The sequence below is a fragment of the Enhydra lutris genome, unplaced genomic scaffold (genome assembly GCF_002288905.1).
Source record: "Enhydra lutris kenyoni isolate GAN:26980312 unplaced genomic scaffold, ASM228890v2 scaffoldscaffold55, whole genome shotgun sequence".
NCBI lineage: Eukaryota > Metazoa > Chordata > Mammalia > Carnivora > Mustelidae > Enhydra > Enhydra lutris.
This window is the reverse complement of record NW_019154139.1, coordinates 2,866,968-2,888,418: the sequence shown is the minus strand read 5'-3', so window position 1 is coordinate 2,888,418 and position 21,451 is coordinate 2,866,968. Positions and strand designations below refer to the sequence as shown.

At 51.9% G+C, this 21,451-nt stretch overlaps 1 protein-coding gene across 3 annotated transcripts in view; it reads left to right on the top strand.

Moving 5' to 3' along the window:
* Nucleotides 1-21,451, top strand: part of LOC111157619 (TBC1 domain family member 22A) — a 299,219-nt gene that overhangs the window by 172,860 nt on the left and 104,908 nt on the right. For all 3 annotated transcript variants that reach the window (XM_022519197.1, XM_022519195.1, XM_022519194.1), the window contains one exon: nucleotides 11,189-11,264. In XM_022519197.1, the coding sequence (XP_022374905.1) occupies nucleotides 11,189-11,264 (76 nt within the window). The remainder of the gene's footprint in view (nucleotides 1-11,188; nucleotides 11,265-21,451) is intronic.

Here is a 21,451-nt window from a genome sequence, read left to right as displayed (position 1 = left end):
TGTGAAAAACAGCCCGGCTTCTCCCCCAAATGGGCTGTACTTTGTAGCACCCCCAGCAGCCCTGGGTGCGAGCTGCCCCAGCACTCCCCTTCTCCGACTTCTTTGTGCTAGGATACGTGCGTACTGTTGGGATGTGTGTCTACTAACAGAGAGTGGGGAGGGGGACGTTTTCTCCAAGTTTGTGGTATGTCACTCCATTGTTCGAAAACAGTGTCTTCTCATGAGTGGAAAATTTTACTTTTGATGGAATCTAATTTATCTAACAGTAAACTAACTTAAAATTCAACATCTAATTTAAGTAAAAATCCTACCCCATCAAGCCAGGGAATTATCCTTTGTTTTTCTTCCAGAAGCTTTATAATTTTTTTTTAAAAGGTTTTATTTACTTATTTGACACAGAAAGAGAGACCGTGAGAGTGGGAACACAAGCAGGAGGATTAGGAAAGGGAGAAGCAGGCTTCCCGCCATGCAGGGAGCCCGATGCGGGGCTTGATCCCAGGACCTTGGGATCTTGACCTGAGCCGAAGGCAGAGGCTTAACAGATTGAGACCCCCGGGCGCCCCAGGAAGCTTTATAATTTTCATTTTGATTTTTAACTTGACTTAATTTTTCTGTATGGTATGAGGAAGGCAGAGTGGTTCGTTTTTAAAATACAGGTTTCCTAGTTGGCGTACTAGCATCATCTGTCAAAAACAGTTCTTTTCTCCCCCAGTGGATTGCTTTGGTCCCTTTTCTGAAAATCAAATGATTGTATAAATGTGTGTCTATTTCTGGACACCGTGTTCTGTTCCATTGATCTATTAATTCATCTCTAGGCCAGTACGTACTGTCTTAATTACTGCAGCTTTCTCAGAGTCTAGTAGAGAGAGTCCTCCAACTTTGTTCTTTTCAAAATAAATTGACACGAATATTTTTGGTCCTTTGCATTTTTTTTTTAAAGATTTTATTTATTTATATGAGAGAGAGAGAGTGAGCACACGAGCTGGGAGAGAGGGAGAAGCAGACTCCTCACTGAGCAGGGAACGTGACGTGGGACTCGATCCCAGGACCGTGGGATCATACCCTGAGCCAAAGGCAGACGCTTCACTGACTGAGCCACCCAGGCATCCTGGTCCTTTATATTTCTACGTGAAGTTTATTGTTAGTCATTTCCTACCAGAAAAGCCTTAGAAAAATAGTAGGAGCTGGGGTTTGAATGGGATTATGTTGAGCCTATACGTCGGTTTTCCCAGAATTAATAGCATCAACAATACCAAGTTTTTTAACTTAGACATTTAAAAATTTATCCTCACAAACTTTTTGTCATTCTCAGCGTGTTGGTTTTGTTCATATGTTGTTAAATTTATTTCTGAGTAGTCCGGGCTAATTGATGCTACTTTAAATGGTATAGCTTTGTAAATTTTGTTTTTCAAATGTAATTGCTGCTACACACCAATCTAATTGCTTTTGTGAACGGACGTCCGTGGCCGTCTAGCGCCGCCGCGCGACAGCTTGCTTCTCGTCGCCGACGTAAAGAGCGCTCTCACCACGCGCACAGATTCTTGCAGTGAGAATTTCAGTCAGGACGTGGTGGTATCGCTTCTCCGTGTACCACGTGTGGGGCCTCGGGTGGGGAGACTTGAAGGTGGGTCCAGGCTGGTGCTTAGGGGCTGGAATCCTCTGGGGTCTCGGCGATACATGTGGGAGCTCCTGGTGCCGGGGCTCAGGCAGGGCGGGGGAGGGGGGGCCCGAGCCCGGGACTGCAGAGTGACCGCCATCTCGTGGCCTCTCCCTCGTGGCCGTAGGATGGTCAGACTTCTTACATGAGGGTGCGAGGCTGCCAGGAGGATTTGTGGCCAGCAGCGTGTCAGGGGCGCGTTCCATGACTGGGCCTGTAAAGTCACAGTGTCCCTTCCCTGTACCTTGCTTGAAGCCGTCGTAAGGCCTCCCACAGTCAAGGAGAGGGAGATGGGGCTCGGCCTCTTGGCGCAGGAGTGGCGTGGTCCCACAGTAGAGGAGCGCGCAGGTTAGCAGGTGCTGTCGTGGCCGCCTCCGGAAAACGTAAGTGCCTCCCGCTTCTGGCGATCTGCCTGAACTCACGGGCTCGTCCTGCGAGCTCTTCGGTAGGTGCCTCAGGAGCTTCCGCGCCCACGATCGTGTCAGCTACAAACAGAGCCTTCCTCCTCTCGGTGCCGTAGCCCGGCTTTCGTTTCCTTTTCTTCACTCGCCGCACTGCCGGGGTCCTCAGGGGATGGGAGCCTCGAACCTTCCAGGCCCTGCTGGGGAGGGCGGGGCACCCGGGCGCTCAGCCCCAGGTCCGGTGGCGGCCGTTGGCTGTTTGTAGACGCCCTTTTCCCGGTGGCTGCCCACAGTGCCAGTGCCACAGCCAAGGAGTCCGTATGGCCCGTAAGCTCCCGGTTTATCCCGCCAGCTCTTTCCGTTCGCCGAGCACCGGGAGGTGACGGAGTAAGAGGTTGAGGGTTGCCTTCTTACGACCTGGAGGAGGAAGACCGGGACGTCAGATGATGGTTTGCTTTTCCGAGTATGAAAATATAATGAAATGATATTTTGTCAGAGGCTTTTCCTTCTGTTGAAATGATCATGTGGTTTTTCTTACTCTGTTAACATAGCGAAGGACCTTAATGAACTTTGTTAGGCTGACCTGCATTTCTGGGAAACCCCACTTTGTCCTGAGATGTTAGCCTTTTTCTGTATTTCTAGATTTTGTTTGGTAATGTGTATTTAAAGATTTTCACCTCTCTGTGCATGAGGAATATTCTGTTCTACTTTCTTTTCTTCTAATATTTTTTTCTTTTTTCACATGAGAGAAATGGTGGCCTATCCTTCCTGAGAGAGATGGTGTAAGTTAGTTTTATTTCCTCCTTAAATATTTGGTAGAGCCTAGCCATGAAGCCGTCTTGTGCTGGAGCTTTCTTTGTGGGAGAGTTTGAAGTAGACATTCAGTTTCTGCACTAGGTAGGGTCCAGATTTTCTCCTTCTTCTCTTGTCATTTTTAAAAAGCATTTAAAAAAATATTTATTTGATTTGGGGCGCCTGGGTGGCTCAGTGGGTTAAGCCACTGCCTTCGGCTCAGGTCATGATCTCAGGGGCCTGGGATCGAGTCCCACATCGGGCTCTCTGCTCAGCGGGGGGACTGCTTCCCTTCCCCCTCTGCCTGCCTCTCTGCCTACTTGTACTGTCTGTCTGTCAAATAAATAAAATCTTTAAAAAAATGTTTATTTGAGAGAAAGAGAGAGTGAGTGAGAGCACAAGTAGGCAGGGCAGGAGGCAGAAGGAGAGAGAACATGACTAGGGCGAAGGAGCAGAGGGAGAGGGAGAAGCAGACTCCTCGATGAGCAGGGAGCCTGATGTGGGGCTCGATCCCGGGACCCAGGACCATGCCTTGAGCCAAAGGCAGAGGCTTAACCAACTCAGCCACTCAGGTGCCCCTCTTGTCAGTTTTTAAAAAAAATACATTTTTAAAAGATTTTATTTATTTATTTATTTATTTATTTATTTATTTTTAAAGACTTTATTTATTTGAGAGACAGAGACCACAAGTAGGCAGAGAGGCAGGCAGGGAGAGAGGAGGAAGCAGCCTCCCCGCTGAGCAGAGAGCCCGATGTGGGGCTCGATCCCAGGACCTTGGGATCATGACCTGAGCTGAAGGCAGACGCTTAACAACTGAGCCACCCAGGTGTCCCCCTGCTGTTGTCAGTTCTAACAATTTGTGTCTTTTAAGGAATTTGGTCATTTTAAACAAGTTGTCTAATTTCTGGGCATATTGCTCATAATACTGTAATTCTTTTAATGTCTGTAGGAACTATAGTGATGTCTTCCTAATGTTGGTGATTAAATTTACTGATATTCTGAGATCTGTCACGTGGTGTGTCTTGGTGACTATCTCATGTGTCCTTGGAAAGAATGTGTGTTTTGCTTTGTGGGGAGAGGTTTTCATAAATACCAGTCAGGTTCGGTTGGTTGATAATGTTAGTCCAGACTTCTCTGCTTTTACTGATTTCCTGTCTCCGTTTTCTATCCGCTACTGAGGAGGACTTCTGAAATTTTCAATTACGATGGTTGATTGGTCTCTTTTAGTTTCATCAGGTTTTGCTTCACATAATCTGAATCTCATTTATTAGATACACACACGTAGAATTAGCTCTTAGGTTTTCTTGATGAATTTATATGTTCGTTATTTTTATCGAGTCTACGAACTGCTCCTCACTGTTCCTGGTCATGTTCCCTGCTCTGGAGTCCACTTCATGGGGTATAACACAGCCATTTTGTCGTTGCCTTCGTCTTGGTGCATCTTTTTCTGTCCCTTTGCTTCTGATTGGTGGGTGTCTTCTTATTAAAAGTGTGTTTCTTGTAGAGAGCGTATACTTGGATTTTGCTTTCTTTAAGCGTGTTTAGTTCATACACATTGATAGGTTCCCAGGGTAGTTATTTGTGTGCCCGGGGCTTAGGCTGCCACCTTGGTATTTATTTTCTCTTCATTTTATCTTTTCTTATTTCCTCTTTATTCCCCATACGTTCTTTTGGATGAACCGAGTAATTTTAAAAATTAATGGACTTCATTTTTTAGAGCAGTTTTAGGTGTATAGAAATACTCAGCAGAAAATACAGTTTCCCTGTGCTCCGTCACCGTGTCCTGACAGACACCGCTCCTCATCTTGCTAAGATCGTGCGTTAGTGCGACATGTTTGGTGCAGCTGATGCGCCAGCGTTGCTCTGTTACTACTGGCCAGAGTCCGGGGTTGACATGAGGGATCCCTCTTGGTGTTGCACGTTCTCTGGGTTTGGACTAATGGATGTCCACTGTTAGAGTCGCGCACGGTGGTTCCAGGGTCTTAGACATCCCCTGTGCTCTCCCCAGCCCTCCTGTCTTCCCCTCAGACCCTTGGCAACCCCTGGAGTGGCTGAAAACAGGCCTTTAGCATTGTCCCCATTGTCAGAGTGGCAGACAATGGGAGCCCTGGGTGCTGCCCAGTGCCTTATGGAGTGGCCGTTCCGGTCGCACTTACCGATGAGAGGACAGATCAGAGAAATGAAGCTCGCACTAAGGAAGTGGGGGGTTGGCTTGATCCGATGTGACGACACTCCTCCGCCTGAGTGTGGTCTCGGAGACACGTGCCGTGGAGCTCTGTCCTTGTCCTTGTCCTTCCCCCTCTTCCCTGAGACTATAATGAAGACATTGAGGGTGTTAGTGTAACCAGTGCCTCTAAGCTTGGAGGGACAGCTAATGTGATAGATGACATAATCAAGATTCAGAATGAGTTCAGCTGCCCGGAATGCCACCCGAGAGCCAATCAAGGGAGCAAGCTAATAGGAATAAATGAAGAGCCCTATGTTCAAGTTCAAAAACCCAACCAGTAATATAGGTCGTCGGAAGCAGTTTGCATAATTTGGGCCACCTGTGTCTTTGGTGGGAGGCTGTCCTCGTCTTTTGGCCTAGATCAGGGTGTCGGTGGGGTCGCCGACACCCCTGCGTTCGCTTTGCCCCTCGGTTACTCTGTGCCCTGCGGCCAGAGGTGTCTTCTCTGAGTGCAGATCTTGTAAGTAAGCGTGGCGGTTCCCCATCTCCGTGTCGGTTCCTTCATCCCATGGCTGTGCTCTGGTCCTACCCTTTCCTCCCCGATGTTCCTCCAGCCTCAGAATGGACTTCTCCCACCTCACCCAGCCTCCTTGCTGTCCCTCCAGCTGTCCTGGCCCTCGTTCCCCTCCAGGGAGCTGCCCCGCTCTGGGCTGCTGCCGGGCCTCTTCTGCGCCCTGCTCCCTTCTTTCTGCATCCCTGCTTGGCCTTCGCATTCGCGGTCCGGTGTCCAGATGGGGCTCCCTGTTCTGTGCCATGAGGGCAGGCGGGGCCCCCCACTTGGCAGTGAGCCCTTCTCATGCACTCGCTGTCCTGCGTGAGGAACTTTTGCTTAACTGATGTCTCTGTGCACAGAAGGGCCCTGGTGGGGCCCTTTTTCTCCGACTGTGTCAGGGCACCCAAAGAGCAGTCAGGGTTTGGCGCCTCTCGGGAATCCCTATATGGTTGTACTCACAGCCATGATTCGTTGCAGTGCACGTGTGCAGAGCAGAACCAGCCGGGTGGGGAGGCCCGGAGGAAGGCAGGGGTAAGGTCCCTCATGTCCCGTCCTGGTGGAGGCACATGGGACACATGTCGCATCCCTAGTGGTGAGTTGTGACAGCAGCTCTGAATTGTCCACCTGAGAGGGAGCTCACTTTGGGTTCTGTGGAGAGCTTGTCACCTCGACGCCCTCTGCCTGGCACTTTCCAGAACTCCAGACTCCCAGAAGGAAAACAGTTCAGCATAAGCTACACTGTCGGCTGAGGCCCAGTGAAGCTTCTTATTTGTTCGGGAATGATGGCAATGCTCCCGAGCGCTCAGGTGTCTGGCACTGGCCGAAGGAGGGCTGGCCTTGCACATGAGCCTCTCTGAGGACGGCAGTCCCAGCCCTGCTCTTCTGTGTGCCAGCTCTGCCAGGACGCAGCATGGCGCGTGGCCCACGGGTGGTGCAGAAGTGGTTCTTGGGGAGATGAAGGAGCTCACGGTGTGACCCTGTTCTGCCGTGGACTGGACTGCGACATGACGGGCAGTAGCCGGGGTGACGTCCTGATGTTTGACATGAAGTGCAGCCGTCTTGGGTGTGTGCTCTCTGACCTCTGCGCAGCTGGGAGCCCTGTGGGGCACTTTGTCCAGGGCTGTGTCCAGGGCCTGGGGGCACCTGCACGAGATGACGGACACGGAGGTCTTTCAGGCCATTGTTTGCAAAAAGGACGTGTGGGGCTGTTCCAGAAGCAGGTACAGAGGGTGGGGAGAAGGGCACCTGTGGTTTCGGCACGGAGAGAAGCCGTGTTCTGGGGAGGGACGCCAGAAGGCAGATCCGTGGTCGGGGGCCCACCGAGGCCCTCATCACAGGTGCTTGCGGGGCTGTCACGCTGTAGCGGGTGGGGCCGTGGGGCCCTCCAGCTCAGCCCCCTGTGAAGTTAATTTTCAGCTCGTTTCTGCAGTGCTCCTTCAGAAAACGCTATTCCCCCTTTCTCCCGAGGAGTGCAGAAAGTGCTGTTCGCCTCTGCCGAAGCGTGCGGTGGGATGGCAACGGGTGTGAGGCGGGCCGTGCGCGCGCTTTGTCGGCGAACGCAGACTTCGCCTTCTGTGGAAGCTTCCCCCAGGGTCGCCGTGTTCCTCAGACCTTTCTTCCTCTGGTCGTAAGTTTCGTAGAGCGCATTCTTTTTTAAAGACAGAAAATCAAATCTCAGTTAGAAAGGCTAAGATTGTTTACTTGCTGTGCAGGGGATGATGTTGTTACTGTTCGTATTTCTGTGAACGGGTAGCGACCTGGGCCCAGTCAGCTTCCCGCAGCAGGTGCTGACTGCGCTAGCTGCGTGTGCAGGTGCGTGTTTGGATCGGGGGCTGGGACAGTGGCCAGAGGTGCACCTGGTGCCCTGGCCTTGAGCAGGCAGAGCCCGTGGGAGGCGCTGTGCTGCTGGGATCTCGCTGCTCTGCAGGCTCCCCCGCCCCCACCCCACCCCCGTCCCCGAGGAGGGCCTGAGTACCACGTGTCTCCTAGGGGGCTGTTGCTGGGGCCACAGAATGTCCTTTCCCTCTTACATCTTCTCAGTCAGCCTTTTGGCTCTGGAATGTCCTTGGTGCGCCTTCCAGAGGCTTCCTGGCCGCTGAGCAGGGCCACCCACCTCCTGGGCTCCCTCCGTTCACCTCTGTGCCCTGCCTCGCTGGGCTCTGCCCTCTGAGCCCTGTCTTGCTGTCTGGGTTGGAGCCCCTCTGAAGGCTGGTCTTCTCTGCCCGGGACCCAAGGCCTGAATGCCAAGACCACAACCCATCCTTTAATCTCTTCTTCTCCTTTCAAAAAACAGAGGTTTTTTTTTTTTTTTTTTTTTTAATTTGGAGGCTCTCAGGTGTTACTCTTTTCTCGTTGTTTGGATTTCTAAGAAAACCTATCTTCCCTACCTGGGTTTTGAACAAATTGAGAAATAAAACAAAACAGTGGCAGATGGAGACCGAAGAGTAACTTTTATTTCTTCTAAATGAGAATCTTGAAATCCCATCTCAATGTGAGCCCCAGATGTACCGGCCGACCGAATCCCAGGATTACGGGGCTCGCGCACCCCATCAGCGCCAGCGCACCCTTGGGGGCTGCAGAGCCTTGGAGGGGCAGCCTGCCCGGGGTGTAGCCGGCTCCGACAGCTGGGAGGAGGGCTGAGCCGCAGCCTGTCTGTCCTGCCGGTCTAGCAGCTGGTAAGTTGCCTTCCTGCGGCGAGTGTCGTGGGGATAGAGAGAGGTCCAGGGGTGGTGCCAGCCGATTCCCCTTGGAGACGGAGAGGAGGGGATCCGTAGCCCCTCGGGGTGGACCAGCTCCCAGGGAAGCTGTCGCCCCGTTGCTCTCCGGAGACCAACTGGGGGGGCGGTATCAGAATGCTCCCCCGATGGCTCTGCAGTTTGTCCGACTGAGCATCAGGGAAATGATCTGCAAGGACCCTGCCCCAGGCTGCGGCTCCCGCCTCCAGCATGCTTCCCTCCCTGAGCCGGATCCACGAGTGTTGTTCAGGCTCATCGGAATTTTCTGCTGCGAGGCCAAGGGGTGGTGTGTAAACTTTCACCAGGCAGTATGCCCCGCATTTGAAGATAAATCTCCTTCTGTTATCCAATTTCCAGGGAGAAATTAAGTCTCAGAGGCTAACCCTTGCAAGCTCAAGTCCAAAACCCCAATTTCTTACCCCATTGAAGTTCACCTACATTAAAGCTTACAGTGTGTCCTTAAGGGACACCCATGGTTCCGTCAGGTCCCGAAGTCCCACCCATTAAACGCGAGTCCCTGACTCCCTTCTCCAGGGCTGGGTTTAGCAGGACCTGCAGGCCTGTCATTGGGTCTAGGAGACGGTCACACCAGGCCCCCATGGTACCACCCCGGGGGCGCTGTCCTTTGTGCCTTGGCATCGCTCTGGGTGAGGTTGGTGCACGCGGCTTTTCTTGGTTTTGTGCTGGCAGATCCGCCACGGTTTGGAGCCCAGAGCCCGTCACCCCAGATTCATGTGGGGGAGACCCCCCAGCGAGAGGGCGGGGCCCACTCTGCCCCTTTCCCGCCCCTGCCGATGTTTCCCCCATGCCCCATGGGAGATTTCGGTTCCGTGCCCCAGAGGCTGCCACTCGTGCCCCAGCTCGAGCTGCCGGCTGTGCCCGCGTGTGGCTAGTGACCGTGGGCGTGGTGAGCGCCGCTGACTGTGCAGGGGCCGGCGGCAAGGACCCGCGCACCCACGTCTGGCCTCCCAAGCTGCTCCACGCTGAGTGTTCCACCTGAAAACCCGCTCACGGAGTCCCGAGCGGGCCACACTGGGCGCTGTTGCCGCGTCGCTGGGGCCGTCTGACAGCCACCGGTTGCTCGGTCCCTCCCGGTCTGGGCTGAGTTCTGTGCGCACGGCCCCTCGCTCACGGGGCTGTCTGCACGTTCGACTCTCCGCGACTGAGCACGTCCACTCTGGACTTGCCCTGTGCTTCCCTCCTGGGCCCCGAATGCAGGCTGAGATGTGGGGGGGCTGCCCAGGAGCTGTCCTTGCGGAAGGGATGCCCCCCCCAGTGCCTGGTGGTGTGGGGCAGCAGCAAGAGCACTCCCCACTGTCCACAACCCACGGTGACTGCCTGGTAGGTTGTCGTTGCCCTGCGCCTTGCCCGTGTCACCCACACCTTACAGAGGCCGCGGGTCTCACTGTCCTTGGCGCAGCTCATGCAGCTTGCCTGGTGTCGCTCCCTGAGGACGAGCCCTTCCATCCCCGCACTGGCCCAGCATGGGCCGCGTGAGCGCTGGGGCCGAGGCCTGTCTGCTCTCCGGAGTCAGGATCGGCCAGGGGGCTCCAGATTCTCATCTTGTCCTTCTGTCTTGTGGGTCCTGGGGGCCCCAGGGACAAACAGCCCCCAAGCCTGCAGTGTTCTTTTCCTGCGGCCGCCACAACATATCGCTACAGGCTCAGTGGCGGAAAAGCACTCAGGTTATGTACCCCTCACAGCTCGGGAGGACGCGTGTCTTCTGGGGCTGACTCAAGGTGTGCGCCGGAGGCTCCAGCAAGATCTCACAACCTGACCTTTCCCAGCCTGCGTCCTTTGCCTCCTGGCCCCTTCCTCCATCTTTAGTGTCGCTGCGGCCGGTCGGGTCCTTCGCACGCTCCTGTGGACTCGTTAGGACCCCAGGACTACGGTGGGCCCTCAGCTAGTCCAGATAATTCCCTTTGGTTGGTGGATTGGCCCCTTTGTGCCCTTCGGCAGGCTCCGGCGTAAGCTGTGGACCTCTTTGGGGCTGTCTCTGTCTTGCCTGTGTGTCCCTGTGTGGAGGCCTGTGCCTTCGGAGCCCAGCAGCCCTTCTGAAGGTGACGGGAGGCTGGCTGAGGCCCCGCCCTCGTTCCCTGGCACCTCTGGTAATCTCGGGCCCTCCAGCACCGCCCCTACCTGGTTTCCTGGACACCTCAGAGCAGACCTAGAAGGCAGCCTTGTTCTCTTGGCGTAGACGGCCAGTGGGAGCCCAGAGAGGTGATGTGGCTCGCCAAGGCTGTGCAGTTCCCGAGTAGGAGAGCAGGGCTCTTTTCCAGGTCTGTAGGACCGAGGACTCATCCGGCTTGACACCTACCCTTGTTTTCCTGTCTCGGTTTATCCACTCCTTCACCTGGGCTCCCGGAGAGTGGTCACATGGGCCTACTTTCCTTGTGCGGTGGCCGCGTCCTTGGCCTTGGGACTGGAGGTGGGATGCTGACACCGTCAGCCCTAGGCCTGGGCGCTGTTCTGCGTCCACTCTTTCGGCACTGGTGAGTCCAGCTCCGGTGAGTGCCCACGGCGCAGGCAGCGGCCACCAGCAGCTTCCAGCACACGCTTCTCAAGGAGCTGTCCGCGCCCGTGCCTCTTTCTTCCATGCGAATGTAAATGTCTGCATTTATGCAAAAAGATGCTCTGGTAGATGGTCCCCGAGTCGGGTGTGCTCGCCCCCGGATGTCGGGGAGGCCTGGTCCTGACCCCAGATGGGACTGTGCTGCGGCAGGCCCTTGTGACGGGGCCTCACACCGCGTGCACAGGTCACTTGGTGAATTCATTCTGCTGTGAGACTGTTCACCTTTGTTTCGCCTTCCTCTCCCCTCTGGAAGGTGTGGTTTATGTGTTTATTTTCTGTGCATATGATATTTGCTGTTATTTTTCCCGTAGGACAACTATACGTTTGCCCAGCCTGGGATTCAGATGAAGGTGAAAATGTTGGAAGAGCTCGTGAGCCGGATTGATGGTAAGGCCGCTCCCTGAGGTCCCGGGAGGAGGCGGTGGGAGGCTCAGGACTTGGCCTCTCCCCGGCGAGGTGCTGTCCTCACTCAGCCTGGGGGTCCTGGCTCCCGCAGGCCAGGGCCAGGCTTTCTTCTGGGGGGGGCATGGGAGCAGGAGCCTCTCCCGTTTGTTTTTATTAAGGCGACGTAATCAGAATTCAGTGCAGGCTCTTTGCAGGGAGTAATGAATGCGCTCCAGGAGCGGGCAGCTCTCACTCCTTATTAAGCCCGATGATTGTCATAATCTGGGCGACAGCATGGCTGTTTATGGCTGTCCTTTGGCACACTGTTCCCTGCCTTTGTGCATCATTTTGCTATCAAGGATGCTGGCATAATTTCTCCATGGAATCCAATTAATTACCAAGTCTGGAAATAAAATCTTTAGTATTATAGGAAAATTATAGTGTGTGCTCGGCCGTTTTAGATTACGCTTTCATATTTAAGTGGGGGCTTTGAAATACCTTTTACCTTCATTCTTAAAATAATTTCCCCTATGATGTGCTGACTGTCCTATTGCAATAGCAGAGTTTAATTAAATGGAAGTTGGGAGATAATGCCTGCCCATTCCCAGCACCGTCTCCCGATAGTTCGTTACATTAACAAACAGAGCGTTAACGCAGTGATATCAAGCAGAACCAGGCATAGATCTGTGGCGTCGACCGGTCGGTGGTGAGGTGCAGAGAAGAGGGGGCTCCGTCACGGAGAGCCTCATGCAAACCCAGCAGGTGATTTTGCTGAACGTGCAGAGAAATCGTCCTTCGCTTCCAGCATCGACACAGGGGTGTGTCTTCCGGCCTGGCCTCTGCGTCCCGGCGTGTTGCTCCGCGCTCCCCTCGCCGCATCACTCTGGTCATCATCTCCCCCAGAAAGGCACTTGGTTTGGGGAACTTGTGAATGACATTATAAAATGTAGTCATACAAATTATAAACGCCATTTTGTAGCTTGATTGAATCTGATTTTCGACCAGGGATCTAATGGTTATTACCTCATTTCTGTATGGTGAAGGTTTTCATGGTTCTCCCAATAATACTTTATTTCATTCAGTCTATTTAGCTGCTTTCCAACCTTCTGCTCGAGATACGTTTCCTGCTTGTGGAACCGCGTTTATTCTTCGCTTCGCAGCAAGATCTCTGGGAGGCAACTGGGTTCTCCCCGCTTAGCGGGTTCGCAACTGGCCCCGTTCTCAGTTCTTCGAACTACGATTTGCAGTAGGTGTGAATTACACTTCTGGAGCGGCTTCTTCTCTTCCCCTCTTTTCCCTTAGAGGGCATGTTTTCTGTTTCCGTGGAGGTTAGGAAGTCGTGGTTAGCGCTCATTTGTACCAGTGCTGAGGTTTGGGGAGACGCTGGAATGGATTTTCTCTGGTGCTGTGGTTCAGCAAGAAGCACTCTGCGCATTTGCTGGACGGTTTAAAAGAGCAGCAGCAGGGACCAGAGGAATCCCAGCCCAAGCTGTGCTTTTTCGTAAATCACATTTTTCAGTGCAATTTCTGAGGAGGGTACTTCCGGCCTGCGGTTTTTGGCTTCAAGGATCCGTTCTTCACAACAGAGAAGGTTCCTTTATGTAATAGATACGTGAAATATGGAAACGCTGTAGCCGTTTTGTGACTGCTTCTGATGAAACCTTAGATGCCCATGCTTTCCCAGCAGGAAGTGCATCCAGCAGACAGGGTTTGGGCTCTCTGGCCGTAGGGCAACCAGGCCCCCAGCAACCCCTTGGGAGCGCTCCTGCAGGCCTCCGCCGTGGGATCCGCCCTCCCCACTTTCACCCCTCAGCCTTAGAGGGAGAAATTGTGCACTAGGAACTTTTGCAGGGACTGTAAAGATTTTATTAAGGGCAGGATATGTTAGGAAGAAAAATTGCTTAAAAAACCCCCACTGCCTCCTGTCTGCACTTTAGGGGAAGGACGGCATTGATTCAGACTTCTCGGCACTTTGGTGAGGGGACACCCCTTCGTGGGCTTGTTGATTAAGAACGGTGACGTTAATTGCATGAATAAAACTGGAAAATTCACAAACATGGGGAGATTAGACAACATGCTGCTGAACAACCAGTGGGTCAAAGGAGAAATCAAAAGAGACATCCAGAAGTACCTTGTGGCAAATGAAAATGGAAAAGTGACATATCCAAATTTAGTGAGCGCAGCAGAAGCAGTTGTAAGAGGGGGAGGTTCCTGCGGTAAATGCCTCCCTCAAGAAATGAGAAGAGTGTCAAGTTAACAACCCAACTTTACCTGTCAGGGAGCTAGAAAACGAAGAGCAGATGAAGGCCAAAGCTAGTAGAAGGAAGGAGGCCCCGGTGAGAGCAGGAATAAATGACTTGGGCAGATATTAGACAAGATCAGTGAAACAAAGAGCTGGTTTTTTGAGAAGGAAACAAAGTTGACAAACATTTAGCAAGACTCACCAGGAAAGAGAGAGAGAGAGAGGACTCAAGTAAGATCAGAAGTGAAAAGGGAGATGTAATTACAGCAGATACCCTGGAAACAGAAAGGGTCGTCAAAGACGGCTGCGAACAAGTATATACCAACAGAGTGGACAGCCGGGAAGAAGTGGGTAGATTCTGATTCCCCACCAGCCACGCTGAATCATAGTGGAGTCGAGGACCTGGACACCAGGCCCCGGGCTAGCAGGGACACTGACGTGAAGGGGGCAGTAATTGAAAGTCTCCCAAGAAACATAAGTCCAGCACCAGGCAGCTTCGCTGGTGAGTTCTGCCGAGCATTCAGGGGAGGATTAATACCAATCCTCTCAAACCTCCCAAAAGAATAGAAGAAGGAGGAGCTCTTCTGAACACAGGATCCGAGGCCAGCATTATCCCGATGCTGAAACCAGACCAAGATGCCACACACAAAAAAGAAAATTACAGGCCAGTATCCTTGATGAACATTAGTATAAAAAAGCTCAGTAAAATATTCGCAAATTGAATTCGGCAATATAGTAAAAAGATCACACTCTATGACCAAGTTGGGCTTATTCGAGGCATATTTGGACTGTGGAATCCATAATCCAAAATGGTTTGGATTATAGATGCACAGCAATCAGTGTGGTCTACCACATTAGCAAAATGAAGGATAAAAATTGTAGGATCATCTCAGTAGGTGTAGAAAAAACATTTGATAAAATTCAACATCCGTTTATGATAAAAACTCCTAACAGAATATAGGCATAGAAGGAACATACCTTAGCAGAGTAAAGGCCGTCTGTGACAAGTCCACAGCTAACATTACGCTCGACTGTGAAACGCTGAAAGCTTTTCCTTGAACGCTGGGGACAAGACAAGGATGTCTCCTCTCACTGCTGTTGTTTTAACACAGCATTGAAAATCCTAGCCAGAGGAATTAGGCAAGAAAAAGAAAGGACATCCCCACCGGAGAGGAAGAAGTGAAGTCGTCGCTATGTGCAGGTAAGAGGATGTTATGTATAGAAAACCTCTGACTCCATCAAAAAACCTGTTAGAGTTAATAAACGGGTTTAGTCAAGTTGCGGGATACAAAATCAGTGCACAAAAGTCGGTTGTGTTTCCTTACGCTCATAACAAACCATCAGAAAGAGAAAGTTAAAAAAGCGAGAAAGAACAAAATACTTAGGAATAAATTTAACTAAGGAGGTCAAAGACCTGTGTATTGAGAACTATAAGCCATTAATGAGAGAAGTTAAAGAAGATAACCCCCCTCCAAAAAAAAGAAAAGAAAAGGGAGAGATATTTGGTGTTGATAAATTGGAAGAATTAATGTTAAAAGGCCCCGACTCTCCACGGCAATCTACAGATTCATTGCAATCCCTATCAAAATTCTAGTGGTGTTCTTTAGAGAAATTGAATGAAGAATTCCAAAATACGTACGGAAGCACAGAAGGCTCTGCAAACGGAGAATGCCGTATGAGGAAGAAGAGTAAAGCTGAGGGCATCACAGGCCTCGATTTCAAACTGTGTTACCAAAGCTATAGGAATTAAAACAGGATGGTATTGGCATAAAATCAGACATGTAGATCAATGAAATAGAACAGAGAGCCCAGAAATAACCCCACACATGTATGGTCAAATAACTTACGACAAAGCAATCAGGAATATACCATGAGGAAAGAACAGTCTTTTCGTTAAATGGTACTGGGAAAATTTATATAAAAGAATGAAACTGGACTGATTTTTTATACCATACACAGAATTAGCTCAAAGTGGGTTAAAGACGTGAGTGTAAGACCTAAAACCTTCAAACTCCTGCCAGGAAACACAGGCTCATTGACATAGGTCCTGGCTATGATTTTTTGCATCTGTTGTCAAAAGCGAAAAAACAGTAAACAGTTGGCACTACATCATACTAAAAAGATTCTGCACAGCAAAGAAAACCATGAGCAAAGTGACAAGGCAGCCTACTAGATCTGAGAAGATAATCACAAGTCACATATATCTGATAAGGGGCTAATATCCAAAACATATAAAGAACTCTTATAACTCAAGAGCAAAAAAAAAAAATCTGATTAGAAAATGGACAGAAGATCCGAGTAGACGGGTTTCTAGAGCAGACCTGCAGGTGGCCAGCAGACACACGGAAAGATGTTCTCTGTCATTAACCTTCGGGGAAATGCAAATCCAGAGGACGATGAGCTAGTACGTCTCACCATTACCAGAATGGCTGTTCCGGAGAAGGGAGCCCCCGTGTGTTGTGGGCGGGCCCGCAGGCTGGTGCGGCCACGCACAGGATGGAGGTTTTTCAGAAAGTTACAAATGGAATCACCATGCGACTAAGCAGTTTCACGTCCATGTATTTAGCTGAACCAAGTGAAAACTGCCAACTTGAAGAAATCCGTGCACGTCATGTTGAGTGCCACATCATTTACACCCACCGAGATACAGAAACAACCTGAGTGTCCACTGACAGAGGAACACGTGAAGAAGTTGTAGCGCACGCACGCACACACGCGCACACACACACACACACACACACACACACAGGAGTGTTGCTCAGCCATAAGAAGGGAGATCCTGCTGTTTGCAACATTGTGGACGGACCTCGAGAGCATTATGCTAAGGAAAATAAGTCAGACAGACAGATCCTGTGCGATCTCTCGTATACATGCAATCCTAAAAAAAGAAAGAAAAAGATGGAAACACCAAAAAGCAAGCTCAACGGATGCAAGGAAGGGATTGGTGGTTGCAAGAGGTGGGGGCTGGGGTGGGAAAAATGGGTGAACTTTTTTTTTAAATAGTTTAAATACATTGATAAAAGTTAAAGGAAAACAGAAAGGTGAGGTTTTTATGGGCATGACAGCGAGGACTAGTGTGGAAAAGAGCTGAATTACTCTGTAAAGTTCAGGGAACCTGGAGTCCTGCAGCTGTGTTGTGAAGAACGGAGTGGTGAGGGGGAGGAGAACTGAGGTCTTGGGGTTCGGGGGTGGACACAGAAGGAAGCACAGTGAGGAGGTGAGGGGAAGACCCGAAGAGATCCAGCATCGTCGTCTTATTTTGTAGTGGGGAGGGTTGACTAAAGGATTTCTCAAAAGCACTTTCAAGTTCTAATTTGAGTAGGTTGTACTCCCTCTCTGCTAGCCTTAAGCCTTTCGTAAAAGTGTGTGCTGGGGACAGGAAGGTGCCCTGCGTGAGGAGAGACGGGCCTGTCTGTGGTGGAGCCCAGCGGAGTGGAAGGCAGCGGCCCGAGAGGCTGTGTGCTGGGCAGGGGTAACGATGTGTCTCGGGACAGCTCAGGTGGCTAATGAGAACCCAGGGGAGTCCCCTGTGCTGTGTGGGGCACCAGCGGAAGGACTCCCCTCAGAATGAGAGGGGAAGAGTCGAGCCACGGAACTCGGAACACAGGACAAGGTGAGAGGCGACGAGCCTCACTTCCAGTGCTGGTGGGTCTGATGCTTCCGCCCAAGCTGCCCCCTGAACACACCAGAACTAGCTCAAGAAGATTCACTGTAAAGCTCGTAGAGACCAGGGGGAGAATGAAAAGGAAGGAAAACGAGAAAGAAAGAAAAAGGAAACACATTTGTTTCTTTCTTTTTTAAAAGAGATTTTATTTATTTATTTGACAGAGAGAGAGAGAGACACAGCGAGAGAGGGAACACAAGCAGGGGGAGCGGGAGAGGGAGAAGCAGGCTTCCCAAGGAGCAGGGAGCCCGATGCGGGGCTCGATCCCAGGACCCCGGGATCATGACCTGAGCCTCCCAGGTGCCCCAGGAAACACATTTCTTAAAAGCGCTGAACTACCAGCAAGAAGACAAAACTCCATGCGTACGTTCGAGGAGAATGCTGGAGCTCAGAGAGGTGAGGCCAGCACTAAAGGCTGCTGCTCTGAGGGTATCTGCTCATCCAGAAAGAAGAATCCCAACGCGAGCTGCTGTTCGCACAGTCTCCCGCAGCAAACGGTCTACCTACCCCGCACAGAGAGTGTGAGAAAGGCCCATGACCTTCTTGGGACCGAGCAGAGTCTGGAAGACCCAGAATGAAACAGCCTCCGTACAGTCTGGTAATCTTGGTCTATGTCACCTGAGAGGACCAGGGTTGTTTGAAACTCAGCTACGGTCCTTCGCTGTGGGGGTGCTCACAGTGCTTGGGAGAAGCCAAGCAGATTGTTTTCTGGAGGAAGTCACCAGAACTGAAATTGTTTCTACAAACACGTGTAGTTTTCAAAATAAAATGATCTGTGTACAGTCAAAGCTTGTCACCTATTCAAAACTCCTTAAGTGGACCAAACAGAAGCAACAGATACCAGAAACTGGCCCCCCCAAATGCTGTGCTTTCGTAATTCTTAGACACACACCCCAAAACCATTATCCTTATCTCTGTGTATGAAGGAATAAAAACAGATGATCTTGACTATGTCTGCAGGGGAAGAAGAAACTGTGTAGTTTTACAGAAGAGATTTGAAAAAATGACCAAATAGGATCTTTGGAATTGAAAAGTATGATAACCATATTAAAAACGTGGTGGTTAGACACAGCTACAGAGAACATGCATGATCTGGAAGATAATTGGAAGGAAAGAGCCATAATAAAACCTGAGAGTAAGAACGTAGAAGGTAGGAGATCTAGAGGGTGTGGTCAGGAAGCCCGAGGGGTGTGTGTTTGGAGTCACAGGAGGAGAAGAGAAAGAATGCGTGAGACTTTGGAGAGAGAATGATGGAGACATTTTCTAAAAGTCCCGAAGTGTGCCAACTCACAGATTCAAGCAACCACTGGGTCCAGAAGAGAATTACTAATGGGAACACTGTATGTGAGCACATCCTCGTGAAGTTTAATTGTACGACAGACACAGTCTTAAAGCAGCTGGAGGCAAAGATTATTTTCTAAGAACAGCTATTTGAGAATTGACCTCTCAACAAAAATATGAGAAAGTGTCCTCAACGTGCGGCGAGAATATAACTCCAGGAATCCAGCAGGCATGCCGGTCTGGACTGACCTTGGCATTGCACAAGGCCACCCAAATGTGCATTGTTTGCATTCCCTCTGAGAAACCGTGCGCATCAAGAAGGCGGCAGAGAGCCCACTCTTGCAGCGTAAGTAGGGACAGTAATGACTATGAACCCCAATCCCCTGCAAGTAGGCAAATCAACACCCACCCCCAGCCTGTGGGGAGGGTCAGGTGCAAAAAGTCTGTGGAAAAGGGGAAGGGGTATGTGGGTATCTAAGGAGGACTAGAACCAGATGGAACCACTCCGGGAAGACCAAAATCCGTCCCAGAACGGGAAAAGACTGATTGCAGGTCTGCAGTCTGGGGGAACAAGGTACTGGCTCCCGGCAAATCAGAAAGGTTTTGGGATTTCCTGGATGAGTGGCCACGAAGACCTTAGCAGACCCCCATTTCTAACAGCTGCTTGTCCTGTTTGAGCCGAAGTCTTGGGTTACATGTTTTTTTTGGTGGTGTGTGTTCCCCAGGGATGGGGACTTCTTTTTCCTGGCAAACAGTTATTTTGGCCCTGGAGTAGAGGAAGCAGCCTCCAGAGCAGATGAGTTCCTGCTGTGGCTAGTCAGCCTCCAGTGGCCCCTCCCAACCGAGGGACATGGGGTGTTTTCTTGGGGCCATCCAGGTGCAAGTGTGGAAACTGAAGGATTGAGTCTGGGCACCAGCTGACGGGGGACGGTGGCGGTGCGCAGAGGGGGTGGATCTCAGGCTTTAGTTAGGGAGCTTGTCATTTATTCAAAAAGCAGCCTCAGCCTTTTAAAATTTTGCTCATACATTAATTTGATTTCTTAATCTGCTACCAGATGTCATTTCTTCTTCGATCTCAGGGAGAAATAGATCGCCCCCGGTGTTTGGTGTGGCTCACGGTCCTCTAGCTTGCCAGACAGCCTCTTGAGTTCTCTGTCCCCTGCACGGTGGCCAGACTCATTCTGGGAGGGGTTGTGCGGAGCCGCAGTTCACAACAGTCCGCGGCAGGGCCCGTGGGTTCTCTGCACCCGCAGTCATCAGAGGCATCTGACTGTCCTGGCTGTGACCCGGAGACCCTCCGCCTTCTGCCACGTGCCTCTCATGCTCCCAAGCACCAGGAGCCACGGTGCACCTGTGGGGCTGCTGGCCTTCTGGAGGTCTAGAGGGTGCGGTCGCTCCTGCGGAGCCTGGAATGTTCTCTGCGGAACCTGGAGAACCCGTGAGCACAGGTGTGTGCATACGCAGGTGTGTGTATGCAAGTGTGCATGCACGGGTGTGCGCGCGTGTGTGTCACGGGTGTGTGCGCGTGTGTGTGCACGGGTGTGCTGGGCGAGCAGGTCTGCCTGCACCAGACAGTACGGGCTAGTGATTGGGGTGGTTTTGCGGGTTGGAGGCTGTGCTGATTTTCCCAAGTCCCTGTACCCTGGCAGTGCCCAGTCACTACGGGTGCCCCTCTGCACCCACCCCCAGGATGGGTGGTATCTCCCTTCCTTCCGCTTTTCCTTTCTTGTCAGCAGCAGCTCCTTCTCCTCTGGTGGCCACCGTCTGTTCCTTCCAGACTCTGACCCGTGCTGTCGTGTCATCCGCTGCTTTGGGACTGGTTTGAGCTGAGCTGTCAGGACGGTTTGGGAGCCCAGAGCCTGGCACTGGACGTGCATCAAACACGCACATTGACCAAACCCTGAGTGGCCGAGTGTGGACCCCCGTGTGGGGTGGAGGCTGGGAATCCCCAGTGGGGGTCACGGGGCTCGGCAAGGGCTCGGCCGATGGCGGGCCAGTCTCAGCAGCTTCAGCGGCCAGTGCGCCCCTCGCGGCTTGGCTGGGACTCTGTTCTGCGCGGTTCTCGCTTTGGGACTCAGGCCGAGGGAGCCTCCGCCCTTGGGGGCATCCTTGCCCAGGTCCTGGGACGGAAGGAAAAGGATTCTGGGGAGTCCTCACAGGCTCTTAACGCTTCCAACAGAAAGTGGTTCCTGAAACTGTGCTGTTCTTCGTTGGCCAAACCCAGTGCTGTGCTGCGGCCACAGCCTGGAGCCAGGGGAAGGGCGCAGCCCCGTCCCCAACCCGGGGCTCACGGAGAGCCCTGGGCTTTGGTGGTCAGCGCTGGGCGCACCAGTCACAGCAGAGAGACGGGGTCACAGGTAAGAGCGTGTGCTCAGTGTTTCTGGTGGCTGTCAGTCTGTTCCCTGCTGACTGATCTTTGTATGTAAAATCCTAAGTTCTCACCAATGACCTAGTGATTCCATGCTGTGATAACGAGCAGAGATGAACATTTCTCGGACCGGGAGAGGGTCAGCTTTGAAGCCCCAGTGGGACTGTTTGCTCCGTGTCACACCTGGACCGCTAACAGATCTGAACGAAATTGCATGGTGTTGCAGGAGAACCAAACGATACCCCTGATAGATTTGTGGCCATTACGCCAGCCACATCTGGCGTTAGCCTGTAAGAGCCTGGGATGGCTGGGGGATGAATCCTTCCTCCTGCCTGGTCTTGAGCCAGCCAGAGTAAGGAGCACCCTGTTATGTGAATTTCACACAAATTGTAGCTTTTCGTCGTAAGTATGCCACACGCTGACATTCAGATCCCACCGGGCCCTGACGTTTCGTCTGGCGCTTCTGAGCCGGCTGAGCTCAGCGGGGCCCACGTTAGACTCGAACCCGTGCCTGAGCTGCAGGCCGCCCCTGCTGCTGGGGTTCCAGGTGGCGGGGAGGATCTGCCTCCGCGTAGGGGGCTGTTTGGGATTTAGGAATATGCGTGTGTACGCGCACTTGCACATGCACCCGCTCT